We start from the raw sequence: 17678 nt of genomic DNA on the forward strand, positions 1-17678 counted from the left end.
AAAAAAAAAAAAAAAGGCTAGCTGCTGGCCCCTCCCCTTCTATTTATAATATCTCTACCATAAGAATAATATGGGGACAAAATATACTTATGCCCTGTGCACCAAACCTATGGATAAATAGAAAACTAATAAGACCAAAATACCTTAGAAACTCAACAAAAGTATATAAGGTCCTTACACAATGTTTGGCAAAGGGCTGAAGCAGTAGGCGAGGGCCCTATACTTCAAAAGTTGTGAAACCATAGGTTATACAGAGGCAAAGACTTTAGAGCTATTTTAGGAAGGTTTAATGGTAGAACTGGTAGGAATTCTTCATGCCAAACATAGTTCGTCGAGTCCTTTCCAACGCCATTGTAATCGCATCGTTTCAATGTCAAACGAAGAAGTTATGATGATTTTAGTATTGTCGTGTAGAAACATAGCAAAATGGGAGAGTTTGAGATGTTTGGAGCAAGTTAAACGAGTTATTGTTGGCAATAACCAAATATCGCAGCGGAAGGGATCGGATTGGGATCTCTTGCCCTCGGAATCACTGTACAAAAATTAACTACAAGGGAATGAAACAATTTACCTTAGAACCACAATCGAAGTTCCTCCTCCAGATAATAGTTCTTCCAGACTTAAGAAACTATAGGGATCGATCTCAACACTTACGATCCACGTTTAATTGGAGAATAACAACAAACAACAACAATCATAACCTTATCCCAACTGAATGGGGTTGGCTACATGGATCCAATATGGAAACTAGAAAGTAAAGAGGCTTAAAAGATAGGTTAAAAAGAAGAAGCATAGGGGATAATAGAAGAAGGTACAATAGAATAGAAAGACGCATCATGGAAGCATCCCCTATTGGGGGTCAGCAACACGGGTCCTTGTCCTCTACGAAACTCTATCCGAAGTCATACTAGGGTCGAGCCCTACTCTTTGCATATCTTTTCGGACCACTTCGTTGATAGTCATCTTAGGCCTGCCCCTACCTTTTCTAGCTCCCTCCAAATGAATTTGGTCACTCTTCCTTACTGGGGCCTCTATAGGTCTCCGTTGGACTGGCCATACCACCTCAATCGGCTCTCATGGAGTTTGTCATGGATTAGTGCAACCCGCAAATCATTTCTAATGCGCTCATTCCTTACCCTATCTCTCTTGGTCTTACCGCTCAGAATTCTCAACATTCTCATCTCCACTACACTCACTTTATCAACATTCCGCTCCATACATCATAGCTGGTCGTATAACTATCCTGTAAAATTTTCCCTTGAGTTTAATAGGTATTCTTTTGTCATATAACACTCCCGACGCACCTCGCCACTTCATCCACCCCACTTTAATCCTATGGGCAACATCATCCTCTATATCCCCCTCTTTGTCAATGATAGACCCCAAGTATTTAAAACAGTCCCTTTGGGGTAGTTCCTGTTCCCCTAGCTTCACCACTCCCTCCCCTCTTCTAGATTGATTGAAGGGGCATATCATATATTCTGTCTTCGTTCTGCTTAACCTAAAACCTCTTGATTCCAAGCTTGATCTCCATAGCTCCAATTTAGTATTAATCCCATCCACAGTTTCATCTATCAACACAATATCATCAGCAAATAGTATACACCACGGAACCGAGTCTTGGATGTGCCTGGTTAGATCATTCATAATGAGTGCAAACAAATAAGGACTTAGAGCAGATCCTTGGTGTAACCCAATTGTGATTGGGAATTCGTTATATTACCCCTTTGTCATTTTGACACTCGTCACCACTCCCTTATACTTGTCCTTAATTATATCTACGTAGTTAATTTTACCCCTTCTCTTCTCTAGGACATGCCAAATTAGCTCTCTCGGTGCTCTGTCGTATGCTTTCTCTAGGTCAAAATAGAGCATATGGAGTCCTTTCTGTGGGCTTTAAAAACTTCCATAAGCCTCCTTAGGAGGTAAAAAGCTTCTGTTGTGGATCTCCCTGGCATGAAACCGAATTGGTTCTCCGATACCTTGGTTTCCTCTCTTAGGTGGGCTTCAATAACCTTTTCCCATAGTTTCATGGTGTGGCTTATAAGTTTTATGCCTCTATAGTTATTACAGTTTTGGACATCCCCTTTGTTCTTATAAATCGGAACCATAATGCTTCTCCTCCACTCATCTAGCCTAGATTTTGTATTCAAAATTTTGTTAAACAGCTTGGTCAACCAAAGTCACTCCATGTCATCCCAAGCTCTTCCAAACTTCGATTGGGATTTCATCTGGTCCTGTAGTTCTACCTATATTTATCCTTCGGATGGCCTCTTTAACCTCGATTTCGCCAACTTGCAGTAAATGCCCATAAGGTGTATTGGCATCATGTCTATCCCCTCAACATCTGGGTTCACCCTATCAATCACATTATCTCCATTTAGTAGGTTACAAAAATAATCACCCCATCTCATACTCCTCATTCCGTACCAGCAGTCTACCTTCCTCACTTTTGATGCATCTGACATGGTCCAAATCCCTACTCATCCTTTCTCTTACTTTGCTATCCTATAAATCTCTTTTTCTCCCTCCCTTGTATTAAGGTTTTAATACAGATCATCATATTTCTTTGCCCTAGCTTTCCCCACAATCTTCCTAGCCTCATTCCTAGTGTGATATCTTACTCTATCCTCAGTCTCGTTAGTCCTCTGCCAAGTCTCAAAACAATCCTTCTTAGTCTTAATAGCGGCCTGGACCTCCTTGTTCCACCACCAGGTCTCTTTAGGGGTACGCCTCCCACCCTTAGTTAAACCTAGGACCTCTTTAGCCACCTCCTTAATGCTAGTCGTCATTGCAGTCCACATCTCATTAGTATACCCCACACAGTCCCATGTGCCTCGTTCGATCACTTTATCAGTAAAGGATTTTAGGGGCACTCTGTGTAGTCGCCTCCAATTTATTTTAGGGCATAAGTGCATCGCCTTCTTGTGTTGCCTCATCCCAGTTGATGTTGTGTCGTTAAACTCTCTCTCGGTATAACCTTGCAATCTTTACAAAGTAGTATGTCGGTTCTTCTAGTCATAAAGAAATTAATTTGGCTTGCATGCAATCCACTCTTATAAGTAATTAAATGCGCTTCTTTTTTTTTCAAAAAAGGTATTTGCAATGCAGAGGTCATATGCTATCGCAAAGTCCAACACTGAGGTCCCCTCTGCGTTCGTCTCCCCAACTCCGTATCCTCAATGCACCTCTTCGTAGCCTCTATGATCCTTACCCATATGGCCATTAAGGTCCCCACAAATAATAATTTTCTCCCGTTGACCGAGGCCTTGCATCATTTCATCCATATGCTCCCAGAATTGTATTTTTAACCCTGTCATCAAGCCCTGCTTGGGTGCCGTAAGCGCAAACTATGCTAACAATCTCATCACCAAGCATCAGTTTAATGGCGAGAATCCTATCTCCATGTCTCTTAACATCCACAATGTCATTTTTAAGATCTTTGTTAACTACTATGCCCACTCCCCCTCTCCCATTTTCACTTCCTAAGTACCATAGCTTGAAGTCATCCAACCCCTTAGCTTTACTACCTTTCCATCTTGTTTCTTGAATACATGCAACATTATTTCTTCTTTTCCGTATAACATCAATCAACTCAATTGGAGAAGAACAATCCACCATTAAAGTTTTCTCCTTCACACACACTCAACTCACAAAGGAGAAAAGGGAGAGAAAACATGGGAGAGAAGAGAGGAGGTTCCAAAAAACTAAATCTCTCTCTCCCTTATCCTTTATATAATGAAACCCCAATCTTTTGGTCAAATCTTTGTTTCCTAAACAGAGAAAGTCAAATCTTGGTGGTAGTGAATAGTTTTCAAAATTGAACAACTACTTTGCTTTTAGAGTAGGAAGAGTGATGGGGTAGCCTTAGGGAGAAGAGGGAAAATCACACAAGAGGGGGAAGAGGAATCACACAACGCATGAATTCACTACTTCTAAAATAAAATTAACTTTAATCCCAAACATTGAGTTTATGCAAGTATTTAAAAGAAATTAAAATAACTCTCTTACTTAGACTCTAACACTGAAATTGACTTCTACTTAGACTTCAAAACTGAAATTGACTCCTACTTACCATACGTATCCTATCCCAAAACTAGTATGATAAAATAAAAGACATATTATTAACTAAACTACTACCAGCCCTTGTTAGACCAAAAACCCGGGCTGGACCGGTTTTTCTTGGCTCTTGGCTTTAAAAGCCAGTCATGCTGGTCACCAAGTAAGTGCAGCTATATCTGCATCAACTCTCCTCTTCTGAAAAGAACTAGACTCTGTCGAGTTTGGATGAGGTCCAAGAATGCCGTCAGAGTCGATGCGCTTGATGAGAAAAGTTCTATCCTCTTGAGCTTAAGTGGGGGGAGATCCTTTGCTGAAAGGAACTTCATCTCAAGGCCACTATGCTGAAAAAAATATGTATTCTCATATCCGCAGTGCTTAGCTTTCTTGTCGAACTATAATGGGAGCCCTAATAGAATGTGACAAACTTTTAGAGGGAGAACATCATACTGAACCTGATCGATCAGTCCACCAATGGAATACGTGAGCAAACATCTTTTATGAATTTTTAGATTATTATTGTTCACCTATCCAACCTTATAGGGATTCGGATGAGGCTCAGTTTTCAGACCCAACTTGCGAACAACATCTTCAGCAACAACATTGGTACAACTGCTAGGGTCAATCACCATATTACACAAGCTATAATTGCATCTTACCATGATCTAAAAGATATTGTTACGGCACCAATCGTCCTCCTAGGGAATCTTCTGTGTAGTCAAAAGAGGACGGATCACATAGAACGGTTGAGGCTCACCATCACTATCACCATCATTAATCTCGTTAGGCTCACGATCGTATTCAGCCTTTAGGTTGATTGTTCCTGATTTCGGTTGCTCTTCTGGTGCATAGGGTATAAAATTGTCGTGTCGATATATGCTAACAACCGGTTAAGACATTGATTAGCTCTATGCCCGTACCCCTTGCATGAGAAACATTGAATAGCCTCTTTTGGAAATACTGAGTTCTTGTTATAACCACGTTGAGGTGAGGAGTATGGATGATTAGGCAGTGAAGATGACATGTCTGAATCACGTTAAGGTGGAGAATACGGCCGGCTAGGTCGTGAAGATGACATAGATGTAGCACTAGCCTGTGGTCTGCTGATTGACTTTTCCTGTGGGGATGATTGTAGCTGAATAGAACTAGAACCCCTAGGAAAAGCATCTGTAAATGGTCTCCGATTGTATGGGCGTTTCAAACTTTCCTCAACCTGATATGTTACTTGTACGTCGTCTTCCATTGTAGGCAGTCCGCTGGATGCAAGGGCATCACTAAGTTGAGGGTGCAAACCATTGCGGAATTGTGCTATCAATACTTCTTCATCCTACTCAAAATCAGAACGAGTGGCCAAATAATAAAATCTAACAACATATTCTTCAACGGTTAAATTCTTTTGTTTCAGCTGAGCAAACCTGAGATGCATGCGTTGCTTGTAGTCAAAAGGCAAGAATCTCCGGTTCATGACTTAATGCATTTCAGCTTAAGTAGTGACTAAACCAATGCCTCGGGTTCGGATCTGTTGTTGTTGCTTGATCCACCAGACTCGGGCCGTGTCTTTCAGTATGGCCTCTGCAAATAGGATCTTTCTGGCCTCAGTCAACCCATACCATCTGAAGAATGTCTCTAAGCTATGAATCCAGTCAAGGTACAGTTCTGGATTGTTGTCTCCATAACAATCAAGGACAATGCTACTCTTTCTGCTCCATCATCATATCTACCAGTTCCATATGGTGGTGGAGGTGGTGGTGGTGGTAGTGGTGTATGCTGTGGTGGCGATGGTGGTATGGTGGTGACGGATCCTGTGGAGTGGTGTTGGAAGAATCCCCAGATTGAATGGGACTCTTTCCTCTATCTGTTGCCTCCAAACGATCAATAGAAGCTTGTGTGAATTCCATCATTGTCTGAAGGGAAGTGACAATGGTAGTGAGAGCTTCAAATTTTGCATCAGTTTCTCCCTTATAGGAGTTCAGCTGTTGAACAACTTCACTATTGGCTACCATGGTGGAGATAGGCACGATTACACTCAAATATGATGGTAAAATAATAAATAAAGGAGGTTTAAAGAGCAATGGCAGGTTTGGTAAATAACTCTTTTTTTTTGGTAGCAATTCAATTTGAAACACAAAAGGAATGGGATTTTACGTAATAGGGGAGAGGGGTATACTTGGAAAGACAAGGTAAGAAGGTATATAAGTAATAAAAGGTGGGGGTAAGGGTATTTTGTGAAATAAAAAGATAACTAAAGAAAAAAGGGGACGAAAAGGAGAAATCGTGGATGGGGTTTACCGACGAAGGAGATGGAAACCAGGGAGGGTGGTTCTGCTAGCTGCTCTGTCCAACTAAGGAAGACGATGCCAATAACTGAGGTGCAAGGCAAAACTGGGAGGTGACCAAGGGGCTTCCATGACTGGCAGTGAAGTTTTGACCCAGCAGTGGAGTTGCGACAAATGAGGTATGTCTTTCTTTCTCTCTCTTCTTGTTCTTTTGTTTTCTGCTTTCTCTTCTTATGTTCTTCTTTCTCTTCTTTTGTCTTCCCTTTTTTTTTTTTCTTTTCTTCTTGTCGCCTTCTTCTCTTTCTTCTTTTTCATGTCTGCTGCGCTGCTTTTTTTTTTCTCTCTGGTATGATCTTTCCTCTTGACTCTTTTTTTTTTTTTTTGGGTTCTCTGCTGCTATCGTTTGGTAGCGAGCGATGCAAGGAGGGAAGAGAGAGGTCGCATGATGGGTGGGGTTGGGTTTGGGGCGATGGAGAAGGAAATTTTTTTTTTTTTTTGGAGGGAATAGGGAAAGAAAGGGAGTTGCATGGGAGGTGGAAGGATGGAGTTGTGTTTCAGTAAGGGATCCTTCGGCTCTGATACCGAATTGATGGGGTAGCCTTTGGGAGAGGAGGGAAAATCGCACAAGAGGGGGAAGGGGAATCACACACCGCACAAATTCACTACTTCTAAAATAAAATTGACTTTAATCCCAAACATTGAGTTTATGCAAGTATTTAAAAGAAATTAAAATAACTCTTCTACTTAGACTCTAACACTGAAATTGACTCCTACTTAGACTCCAAAACTGAATTGAATCCTACTTACCTCACGTATCCTATCTCAAAACAAGTATGATAAAATAAAAGATATACTATTAACTAAACTACTATCAACCCTTGTTGGACCAAAAACACGGGATGGACCGGTTTTTCTTTGCTTTTGGCTTCCAAAGCCAGTATGCTGGTCCAACCAAGTAAGTGCAGCTGTATCTGCATCAAAGAGGTAGAATCTAAAAGGTATTGCTATCTTTTTTATTATGGGTGACAATATAATCAAATTATATTTTATTCACTACCATAAATAAAAAAATAATTAATCATTTAATATTCCGAAATATTTCATGTAATATTAACTCTTTAATTTGCATATAAGACCTTCCACTTTTCCAATTTCCCATAATAAGTTGTAGGGCATATAATTTAATTTTGTTTAACCCCAACTCATCGTACATATCTATTTCAGAGATTCTGTGAACATGATTGGACGCCAAAAAAATATTTCAAATAAAATAAAAAATAACTTTATAAACAATACTGGTACCAGATTTCTGTCCGATCAAGTACAAATATTCTCTCCTCGATATTCCCCAATTAAGGGTAGTGGATCCCATGTTGATGATCTCTTTCATTAACAATGTGGGATCACGGGTCTAGCATACCGATATATAGTCTGTTGAACGTCAACCATTGGTTTACCAAAACACGTGAACCAACACCGCAACAAATAGGATCTCTCAGGTCAAAGGTTAAGCGACGGGTACAAATCTTGTCCTCACACAACTGGCTGCGAGATTCTTACCAGATTCTTTTCTATACATAGAGTATGTGTACTTACATTTATGTACCGGATTCACATCCCTGGTGACATACAATGTAACGACTAGGTGAATAGGATGTCCGGTCCTATCCGTAGCCAAGAAAAATTTGGGTGAAAACCCATGAACAATTTACAAGCACAATAAATAAATGAAATGCATAAATGGAATTAAATAGTCTTATTAATCAACTGGGTTTGATGGGTATACATATCCAACAATTATCTGTCAGTTTTTTCATATGAAGTGGAAACAGTGAGCAACGTCTTCCCCAGGCTTTATTCTGCTCCTGGCATATGATTTGTGCAAAAATCATTAAAATAATCTATATATGCCTAAGATTCCATTTTGTGCCTTCTTGTAGGCCAGGCACAAAATTCTGGTACCATGGCATATACAAGATCAAGTATCAAGCGGCTGAGAAGCGGTCACGACACGAGATTCCATATCCGAGCTCTGTTTGAGGTGCGGAATAGATTCCATCGAGCGCTCTCTAGTTGGTTTGTGTATCAAGTTCCTGTACGTAGACATTACGTAGAATCACCCGTGCTTGGGTGTTTGACAAAATAGTGTATGCACACACAAATTCCATTTCCATGGATTGTATTTACTTCTATGTATGACAGAGTACTGTCTTTCATGCACGGGATTCCATTTTACTTCGCCATAAGTGCACCCGCAAATAGGAAAAAAAGAAGAAATCTAATGCGCCATAATTAACCTGTGTTTTAGAAGGCGAATCGGAAGGCTGGAGTCCTTGCTGCCGACCTCGTTATGTACTGATTGTCATGAGAAGATCAGTAAAATTCCGGATTTGCCCCTCATTATTTGGACACTTTTACTTTGGGAGGCCATAACTTTTCGTTTGGACTTTGATTTGGGTGCTCTTTGTTGCTTCAAGTCAATTATTCGAATAAAAATGTCCATGTGAGAGGAAAAATCCCAGAGATCACTACAAGCACGAAAAACTATGTTTTGAAGAAGATCTTGGTTTGCGTGACCTTGCAAAAGGTAATCTATCATTGTAAATCCATATTTTTTTTTTTTTTGAGTTCTAGGTGGTTTAATGTGTTGAAACCATAAGCCTATTGAAACCGTAAAGTTGGGTGTCGTAATTTGGGGGATTTACTATTTCAATTTTTATATTGATTAATTGTAACTCCATTTAAGTGGGTGCTTGGTTGGAGAAGGGGTTGGAGCCCTCGTTTGTGTTGTAGCACAACCGAAGTAAGGATTGTAGTTCTTGGGCTGTAGTTGTAGTCAAATTTCTTGTATTGTATTGTGCATAATATGAGGCCCAATTAAGGCATTGGATGTAGGCACATTGCCGAAACATGTAAAATCTTGTGTCATCCTCTTTATTATTTTGGGCAGGCCCAAAATGACTATTGATGAAGTGGTAAGAATAGATATGCATATGGTAGGGCGAGATTTTAGTATGACCACGGATAAAGTTCAATGGAGGACAAGGACCCAAGTCGCCGAACCCTTATAGGGGATGTTCCTATGATGCTTTGACTTCTACGTTTACCTATTTTGTACCTCACCTCACCTTACTTATGTTGTCTCTTTATAACCCTATTCATATTTCGGATCCATGTAGTCGATGACCCCATTAAGTTGGGATAAGGTTTTGATTGTTGTTGTTGTTGTTGTTTGTATTGGAGTGTCTGTGATGGCAGGGTGGGTGTGCACCTCCCGGTTGGCCTGACCAGTTGTGGTTGCGAGGTAGCAGGGCATACATAATTGCAGATTGGTAAAATTGGGATGCCTGAGCCAGTTGGTGTTTTTACAGTGTGTGCCAAGTGGTTGTGAGTACCTGTGTCGAAAAGTATAGTTTCGGATCTGAGTACTGGAAAGTGACAGATGACATTCAATGAAGGTAGTCGTATGCAAGGGAAGATTCCTATCTTTGATGGGTCGAACTACAACTTCTGGAAGATCAGGGTGGAGGCTTACCTAAAGTCTCAAGGTTATGGAGTTGGATGTATACAATTCAGAAATGAAATATTTGTCTTTATAATTGCAGTTGGCCGTTTGAAACTATTCTTGCTGTTGTACTTTTGAATTACCTGGGCCCATACCCACAGGTTTGGGTTGGATTTGTGCCTGTCCTGCATCATCATTTTACTTGCATCTCAAAAGTTATTTTAACAAGTTTCTGATCAAACTTGTCTTGCTATAGTTATCCTAGAGGACTTCCTCCACAGACCCATCCACTTCAAGATCTTGGTCAACTAGATTCTCATGAGGGAACTGAGTTGGTCAATGTTTATACAAAAGATAGGACAGGAAGATGGGCAAGGGCCACATTCAAAATAATTCTCTCCTATCATGGGGGCTCCTTTGATGGGTGGCAGAAGCAACCTGGCCTGAACACTGTGCAAGCGTAAGTTGTTTTTCTCTTTTTATTTTTTTTGGTCAACTGTCCATGCTCTAATGTTCAACTTCTTATGGTGTGGATAAAATTCTAGTAAATGGAACAGTAGACCATTCTGCTCTGGCATCTGGTGGGTGGTGGTCCTGTTGTTTGGTCCAAAGTCTCAACTGTCCGATGGTTGAAACTTGAAAGACTAGCTGCAGTATGAAGGTTAAAATTATGCTATGGTCCTACTGTTTGGAACAGGCTATCTTCTGACAGGTCAATGGTTTTTGACTGATTTGTGATCCTAAAAGTTGGGAAAACTGTTGGGTGCTGGCAGTGGGTGGTCTGAACCATACACGATCTTATCATCCAGTCAATGGTTCATGAATGTCATATCACCGAAAGATTGAATAATCAGTGTTAGGGATCATCTTGGTCTTGACTGATCCTGACCTGCAATGGTCTGGATCAGTTGACTGATCTAAACAATGAAGTGGCCAATCCTGGCTGCTGATGCTGGCTGCATTGGCCTCGAGAAGCATGAATGGGATCAAGTGATCACAACTGTAACTGGTAGATCCTTAGAACCTTCATCTTATTACCTTATTTATTGTGCCAATTGATTTTCCCCATACAAAACTATCTTCTTAACCTGTCATAGGGAAGGGGGTGGGGGACAGAGGCCTTGATTAGGTTCATGTTTTGGTTGATTCTGTGCTTCCCTTTTTTAAAATACTATTTGTTTAATTCAATTTCTTTTCATGTTAATAGTTTAGTACAAAGATCTCTTGGGAGATTTGTTGATGAGAGGAAAGCTCAACAGCTGAAAGGCAGGTCTTTACCAGTGGAAGGTTGTGCGCTTGTTGCTGGGCGCACTGACAAAGGGGTGACAGCTCTTCGGCAAGTTTGTTCATTCTGTATGTTTTCTCTTCTTCTTGTTCTTCACCTTTCCAGTATGTCAAAAGCCATGGTTTTGCCTTTAACATCTTTTGGTTTTTATGACACTGATATTTTGTATCCTTCTCTGTTGTCCACTAAATGTTGATTCATTTGAGATGAAAAATAAAAAATATGTGGCTGCTCATAGATGGGTAGATAGACAAAGAGGCCATTAAAAGGCAGTGTACAAAATTCCTTGATGCCAAGTGTGTCATGCATATATAAGTAATGATACACGTTACAACAAAACAACAAACTCAGCCTTATCCCAACTTAATGGGTAGGCTAAATGGATCCATGCAAAACAAGTAGGGAAAACTGAGGTCCAAACAAAATAGGAGAAATGAAGAAATGATAAAAGATAAATGAAAGAGTGTTGAAGGTAAGAGGAAAGAGGCACATCCCAGAAATTAGGAGAATCTTAGTTAAGGGGTCGGCTTCATGGATCCTTGCCCTCCAGTAGGCTCTATCTGAGGTCATACTTGGCACAAGATGTAGACCATGCATATCATTCCTCACAACTTCTCCTATGGTCGTTTTAGGCCTGCCCCTAGATCTTTTATCTCCTTCAATTGGAATTAGATCACTCCTCCTAACTGGGGCATCCCCAGGTCTCTGTTGAACATGACTATACCACTTCTAACGACTTTCTTGGAGCTTGTCATTGATCAGGGCGAGGCCCAAATCACCTCTAATACGTTCATTTATCATTTTATCCTTCCTAGTTTTGCTGCACATCTATCGTAACATCCTCATCTCTGCTAGAAATAGCTTCTCTATATAACACTTCTTTATTGCCCAACATTTCACCCCATACATCATCGCCGGTCATACAATGACACATGTTATTATATTGCTTATTTATACCGTTTCATACATAATAATTTGTTCTCCATTTTAGTGTCTTTGCATGATATATTCTATATGTTGCTTACTTGCACTGTTTATTTTGCTCCAAAATTGTATTTCCATGCGTATTTTGACTATTTATATGCATATCTTTAGTGTATCTTGTGTATCTTTGATACGATGTCTTTTAAAATCACCCGTCTGGTACGTTGCACGATACAGATACTTTAAACCTTGCTAGTGACTCTGGCATTGATTCGTTTGATGATGACAATCATGACTTAGAACCTTGCTCCGATGACCATGGTTCAACGTTTCCACCGATACCATCAAAATGTGGAAAAATTTCGACAGTATCCCAGGACTACAATACCAAATACCATGTGATTTTTAAAAGTCACTGTTTTCCACCAGTATCGACCAAAATTCTCACATTTCGGTCGAAATGTGGGAATTTTCGAGCAGACCAATTGGTCAGCCTTTATAAACCTTCTTAAATGGGAAACTAAGCCTTCTTATTTCAAAAATTCGATCCTTCCCCCTCTTATTTCTTCTCTATGAAGTGGAAAACTTGGGCAAACACTTAAAATTTTGCCCTTGTGCCATCAAATCTTCATTCTAAGCTTGGATATTGCACATTCATAGCAAATCTACCTAAGGAAGGGAGTTTGGACCAAAAAGGTAAATCTCATCTTCCCGAAACATTGTGTGCCATCCTTTGAGAGCACCAGTTCATTTGGATATGGTGGTGGGTATGGACAGTATGGTGGATCTTCTACTTCATTTGGACAGGAGGGTAGTTCAGCTGGTGAGTCATCTTTTGTTGACAATATCTTTGGGTATCCATCCCAGCCTTGTGTGCCACATCCACTTCCTATCACTGTGACCGAGCCATTCCCTTGGCTGGGATATCTAACTGATGTTGATAATGCATTTTATAGATGGGTAGTGACGGACTACCAAAACAATTGGGCCCAAAACATGTCATGGGATTCATTTAAAGGAGCGGCTACAACATCTGCAATGGTACGCAACTTGTGGATTGAAACCGCGTAGACACTACTTGGAATTGACTGTTGAGTGTTGAATGTTGACTGTTGAGTGTTTAGTGTTAACTGTTGAGCAAGGTTTAAAATCTCGTTTCATTTCGGTGGGTTCAGGAACTGAAGTTTCGTTTCGTTTCGGAAAAATTTCGGCTAAAATGGTGTATTTTTTTTGTTTATTTCGGTTGACTGTTTTGGTGGTCAAATGACCATATTTTGACCTAAAACTTGGTGGGCAATTTATTTTAAAGTTAATAAACATGCTTAGAACATAAAAATGCAAAAATATTGGGACATGATATTTTTTAGAGTTACACCTTTGTTTGGCAGCAACCGTTGAACTGTTCTGAAATTTTTACTTGGTTTTGGAGAAAGAACTTTACCTTTCCTAAACTTTGAATATGTAGATCTTGTAGGAATCCAATGGAAGTCAAAATGTGTGATGATGTGGCTAATTAGAAGCTTGTTGGAGACTTGGAGTGTTTTTCCTTCAAAATATGCAAATGAACCGAAACCACTGAGATAGGAGAGACAGAGTCAAAATTTTAACATTTCGGTCGAAATTTTGACCGAGATATGGTATTTATAACACATGGAATGTACCAAGACAAGCGAGATACCGAAACAATACCGAAATTTTGTACAAATGTTATTTTGGGCCTTATTTCGTTTTGGCAAAAAAAAAAAAAAAAAAAAAAAAGAAAAGAAAAGAAAAGAAAACCGAAATTCCGAAATTTCAGTGAGATTTCAAACCGTGCTGTTGAGACTTAAGACTTAAGAGATAACTCACAATTATGTAATATTATTATTTGTTTTGGATCCTTTACATTATGTTTCAAACTTTTAATAATGTATTCCACATTTTTAGTTAGTAACTTATATATGTACTTATGTAATATAGTTTCAGTCAATGACTCAACATATATTAACAAACTTTAGTCAATGACTTGAGGTGTTTTTTCCATGAAACTAATTATGTGAATGGATTAGAAATGTCTAAAATAGGACGTACACAAAAAATGAAGCAAAAAAAAAAAAAGCCACATTTTGGGGGTTGAAACCAAAGTTTCCACCAAACCTAGAAAATTTCCTTGGTTTCCTTGAAATTTCCTAGATTTCCACCAAAATTTCAGTCTCCCCAAGGGTCGAAACCAAGTCAAAACCCGATATTTCGAACCTTGCCGATGACGGACTACAACCTCTTGACTCTTCTCCCAGAAAGTTTTTTTTCTCTGTTGCATTTTCTGTATGTGTTTCCCTTTTTTTTTTTTTTCCAGTGACACTGCTGTGTTATTCGATTCCCCTTTTTTTTCTTCTTTACTTCCCATAGAGATACTTCTCTATATTTTGATTTTTTTAATATTCCTATTCTTCTTTTTTTTCTTCTTTATGTCCCCCGCGGTGACACTTCTCTGTAATTCGATTCCCCCCTTTTTTAGTATTCCTCATCTTTCCTCTCCCCACCTCTAATTTCTTCACTACACTTTTCTGTTATCTCCTACTGGTTCTGTTTTTTCCCTCCTTTCTCTGATGTTAATCACTTTTTATTTTTATTTTTTATAACTGGTTCTGTTTTTCCCCTCCTTTCTTCTCTGATGTTGATCGCTTTTTTTTTTTTTTGAATTGTGTGTGTCTACCTCCTTTGAGGCCTGCACTCTGCAGAGTGCATTAGGAGTTAGGACATAGGTACGAATAGACTAGTGGTCACTGACTCAGATGGTCCGGTATAAGGGGAGACTGATGTAGTTCGGCCAGAACCAGAGATGCATATCTAAGGTCTTAGGAATCAGAATCAAACCACAACTCTTGATCCTGATCTAGTTCCCTCAGACTCTGGTAAATCTCTTCCCTCTCCTGATGTTGACCCTAGTCTTGAGTTACCTATTGCTGTCCGCAAAGGTACTCGCTTTTGTACTTTACATCATATTGCAAAAATTGTTTCTTATGACTCACTTTTTCTCCCTCCTACTTTAGTTTTGTGTCCTTATCTTCTATCTCTATTCCCCAGACTTGGCAGGATGCTGTTGCAGGACCACAGTGGCAGACAACTCTGGTTGAGGAGAAGCAGACATTGAAGGAAAATGACATGTGGGATATGGTCTATCTTCCTTCACAGAAGAAGATAGTTGGTTTGCTAGTGGGTTTTCACAATTAAGCAATAGGCTGATGGTACAATGGACCGTTATATAACCAGGCTTGTCGCCAAGGGCTTCACCCAGACTTATTTGATTGACTACCAAGAGACATCTGCACCGGTGGCCAGGATGAAGACTATCTGTGTTATCTTATCCTGTGTTGTGAACCTAAACTGGGATTTCCAGCAAATAGATGTGGAGAACTCTTTTCTTCATCGAGGAGGAGGTGTATATGGACATTGCTCCTAGCTCTGCATGCTCTAAAACTCGGGGAAAGGTGTGAAAAATGAAGCGTGCTTTATATGGGCTGAAACAGTCAACACATGCTTGATTGAGGTGCTTTCACATGGCTATGGTTACCGCAGACTATTCTCAAAGCAATGCTGACCACACATTGTTCATCAAACGCTCAGGTGGTAAGATTGCAATCTCGATTGTGTACGTTGATGACAATGTTGTCACAGGTGATGACATTGAAGAAATTTCTCGCCTCAAGTTATATTTGGGCAAGGAATTTGAGATTAAGGATCTGGGACAGCTTTGCTACTTTCTGGGCATTGAAGTTGCCAGGTCCTCTCGTGGCATCTACCTATCTTAGAAGAAATTTATGCTCGATCTTCTCTTGGAGACTGGTATTTTGAGATGCAAGCCAGTTGATACTCCCATTGATGCTAACTCCCACTTGGTAAGCAAGGAAGGTGATCCGGTGGACAAAGGACAATATCAGAGATTGGTTGGGCGATTGATCTACCTTTCTCATATTCGTCCTGACATTGCTTATATTGTCAGCTTGGTGAGCCAGTACATGCATGATCCTTATTCTTCCCACATGGAAGTAGTAGTGCGCATCCTTTGTTACTTGACGTCTGCCCCAGGTCGCTGCATCCTCTTCTCTCCTAACAATCACCGTCAAGTTGAGGCCTTCACAAATGCAGATTGTGTAGGTCCTAATGACCGCATGTATACTACAGGTTGTGGCAATTTTGTTGGTGGCGATTATCTGGAGGAGTAAGAAACAAGCTATTAGGGCAGGATCGAGCGCCAAAGCAAAGTTCTGTCCAATGGCTCAAGGTATCTATGAACTGATATGGCTTCACAGTCTCCTAACTGATTTGGCTGTCCTTGTTACTCTTCCTATGTGGCTCCACTGTGATAGCAAATCAGCCATTAGTATTGCTCACAACCCAATCCAACATGATAAGATGAAACATGTGGAGATTGATCGCCAGTTCATCAAGGAAAAACTGTATTCAGGTCTTAACACTTAACAATGTGCCTTTTGTTCCTAGCAATGAACAACTGGCTGAAGTGTTTAGTAAGGTCTTGGTAAGATGTTTCATCATATTATTTGCAAGTTGGGCATAAGTGATATCTATGCACCAACTTGAGGAGGAGTGTTGTAAATGGATACAAGCGTAAAATTGTCTTATAGGGACATTTTGGTCTTGTATTCATTCTAGATTGTTCTCCTCCATATTGTAAATAAAGCTGGCATGTGTCCCATTAGACATTTTGGATGGGGAAAAACCCTATTGTGCCCCTGTGGCACACTTAACCCATATTCTAACATGTTCTTTTAATTAATTCGTTGGATACCTAGATTATGCTACAAGAAATCGTTGAATTCCTAGTATAGGCTACAAGCTTTGACATAAAAAGAGAAAGAACCCCTAGCTGATATGAAAGCTGTCTAACTACAATTACAAAAGGGGCGCCCTTGGTCCAATAGTAAGGTACGAATGTTGCGACCTGGTGGTCAATTGGTTGAAACAACCTCTTGACATTCTCTGTATAAGGTTGCACTTGCCCCCCTAGCCTCGCACATGCGGGAGCCTTGTGCACCGGGTACACCCTTTCCTAACTACAATTACATAGCCAATAGAAAACATAACACAAGAAGAAAACCCACTACGCTAGGTTTAGGTCTTTAAGTTAAACAAAAAAAGAAAAGGGCGTACCCGATGCCTGGGGCTCCAGCATGTGTGAGGTCCCGGGATGGGAAAGTAAAAACTAAAACATAGTCCACAACTTCGACTAGAAAAGAGGCTAATGGGCTTTAAAGGCTCATGTCGGGCTGACTTAAAAGAAGCCCAGCTTCCTTTAAGTTATTGGCCACTAAGGCCTGTTTTGTTTTCTTCTTTCTTCGGAACTAAGCTAAAAACTCCCCTGCATCAGATTCTCTAGGACCTTTAAGTGATCATTCAGCATTGTTTTGTAACCTCAACTATTTTACAGGTTCAGATTCTCAGAGATTTGTGATTGATTGGATGTCCAGATACTTGGAGAGAGGATGTTAAAGCACAAGATGTTTTGGATGCAATCAATAGTGCTGCACCAGGAAAGCTCTGCGTAACCTCTGTATCCAAGGTAAGCTTTTTTCTACTGATTTATTTTAACCATTGCAGTGAGAAATAGGAAGAAGCTGCAAAGCATGCC

General features: G+C 40.1%; 1 protein-coding gene across 2 annotated transcripts in view; it reads left to right on the plus strand.

The window, feature by feature from the left end:
- Nucleotides 1-17678, plus strand: part of LOC122063527 (tRNA pseudouridine synthase A) — a 69736-nt gene that overhangs the window by 12372 nt on the left and 39686 nt on the right. For both annotated transcript variants that reach the window (XM_042627226.1, XM_042627227.1), the window contains exons 3-5: nt 10097-10300; nt 11048-11193; nt 17518-17609. In XM_042627226.1, the coding sequence (XP_042483160.1) occupies nt 10097-10300; nt 11048-11193; nt 17518-17609 (442 nt within the window). The remainder of the gene's footprint in view (nt 1-10096; nt 10301-11047; nt 11194-17517; nt 17610-17678) is intronic.

Source organism: Macadamia integrifolia, unplaced genomic scaffold (genome assembly GCF_013358625.1).
Source record: "Macadamia integrifolia cultivar HAES 741 unplaced genomic scaffold, SCU_Mint_v3 scaffold135, whole genome shotgun sequence".
Classification (NCBI taxonomy): Eukaryota; Viridiplantae; Streptophyta; class Magnoliopsida; order Proteales; family Proteaceae; genus Macadamia; species Macadamia integrifolia.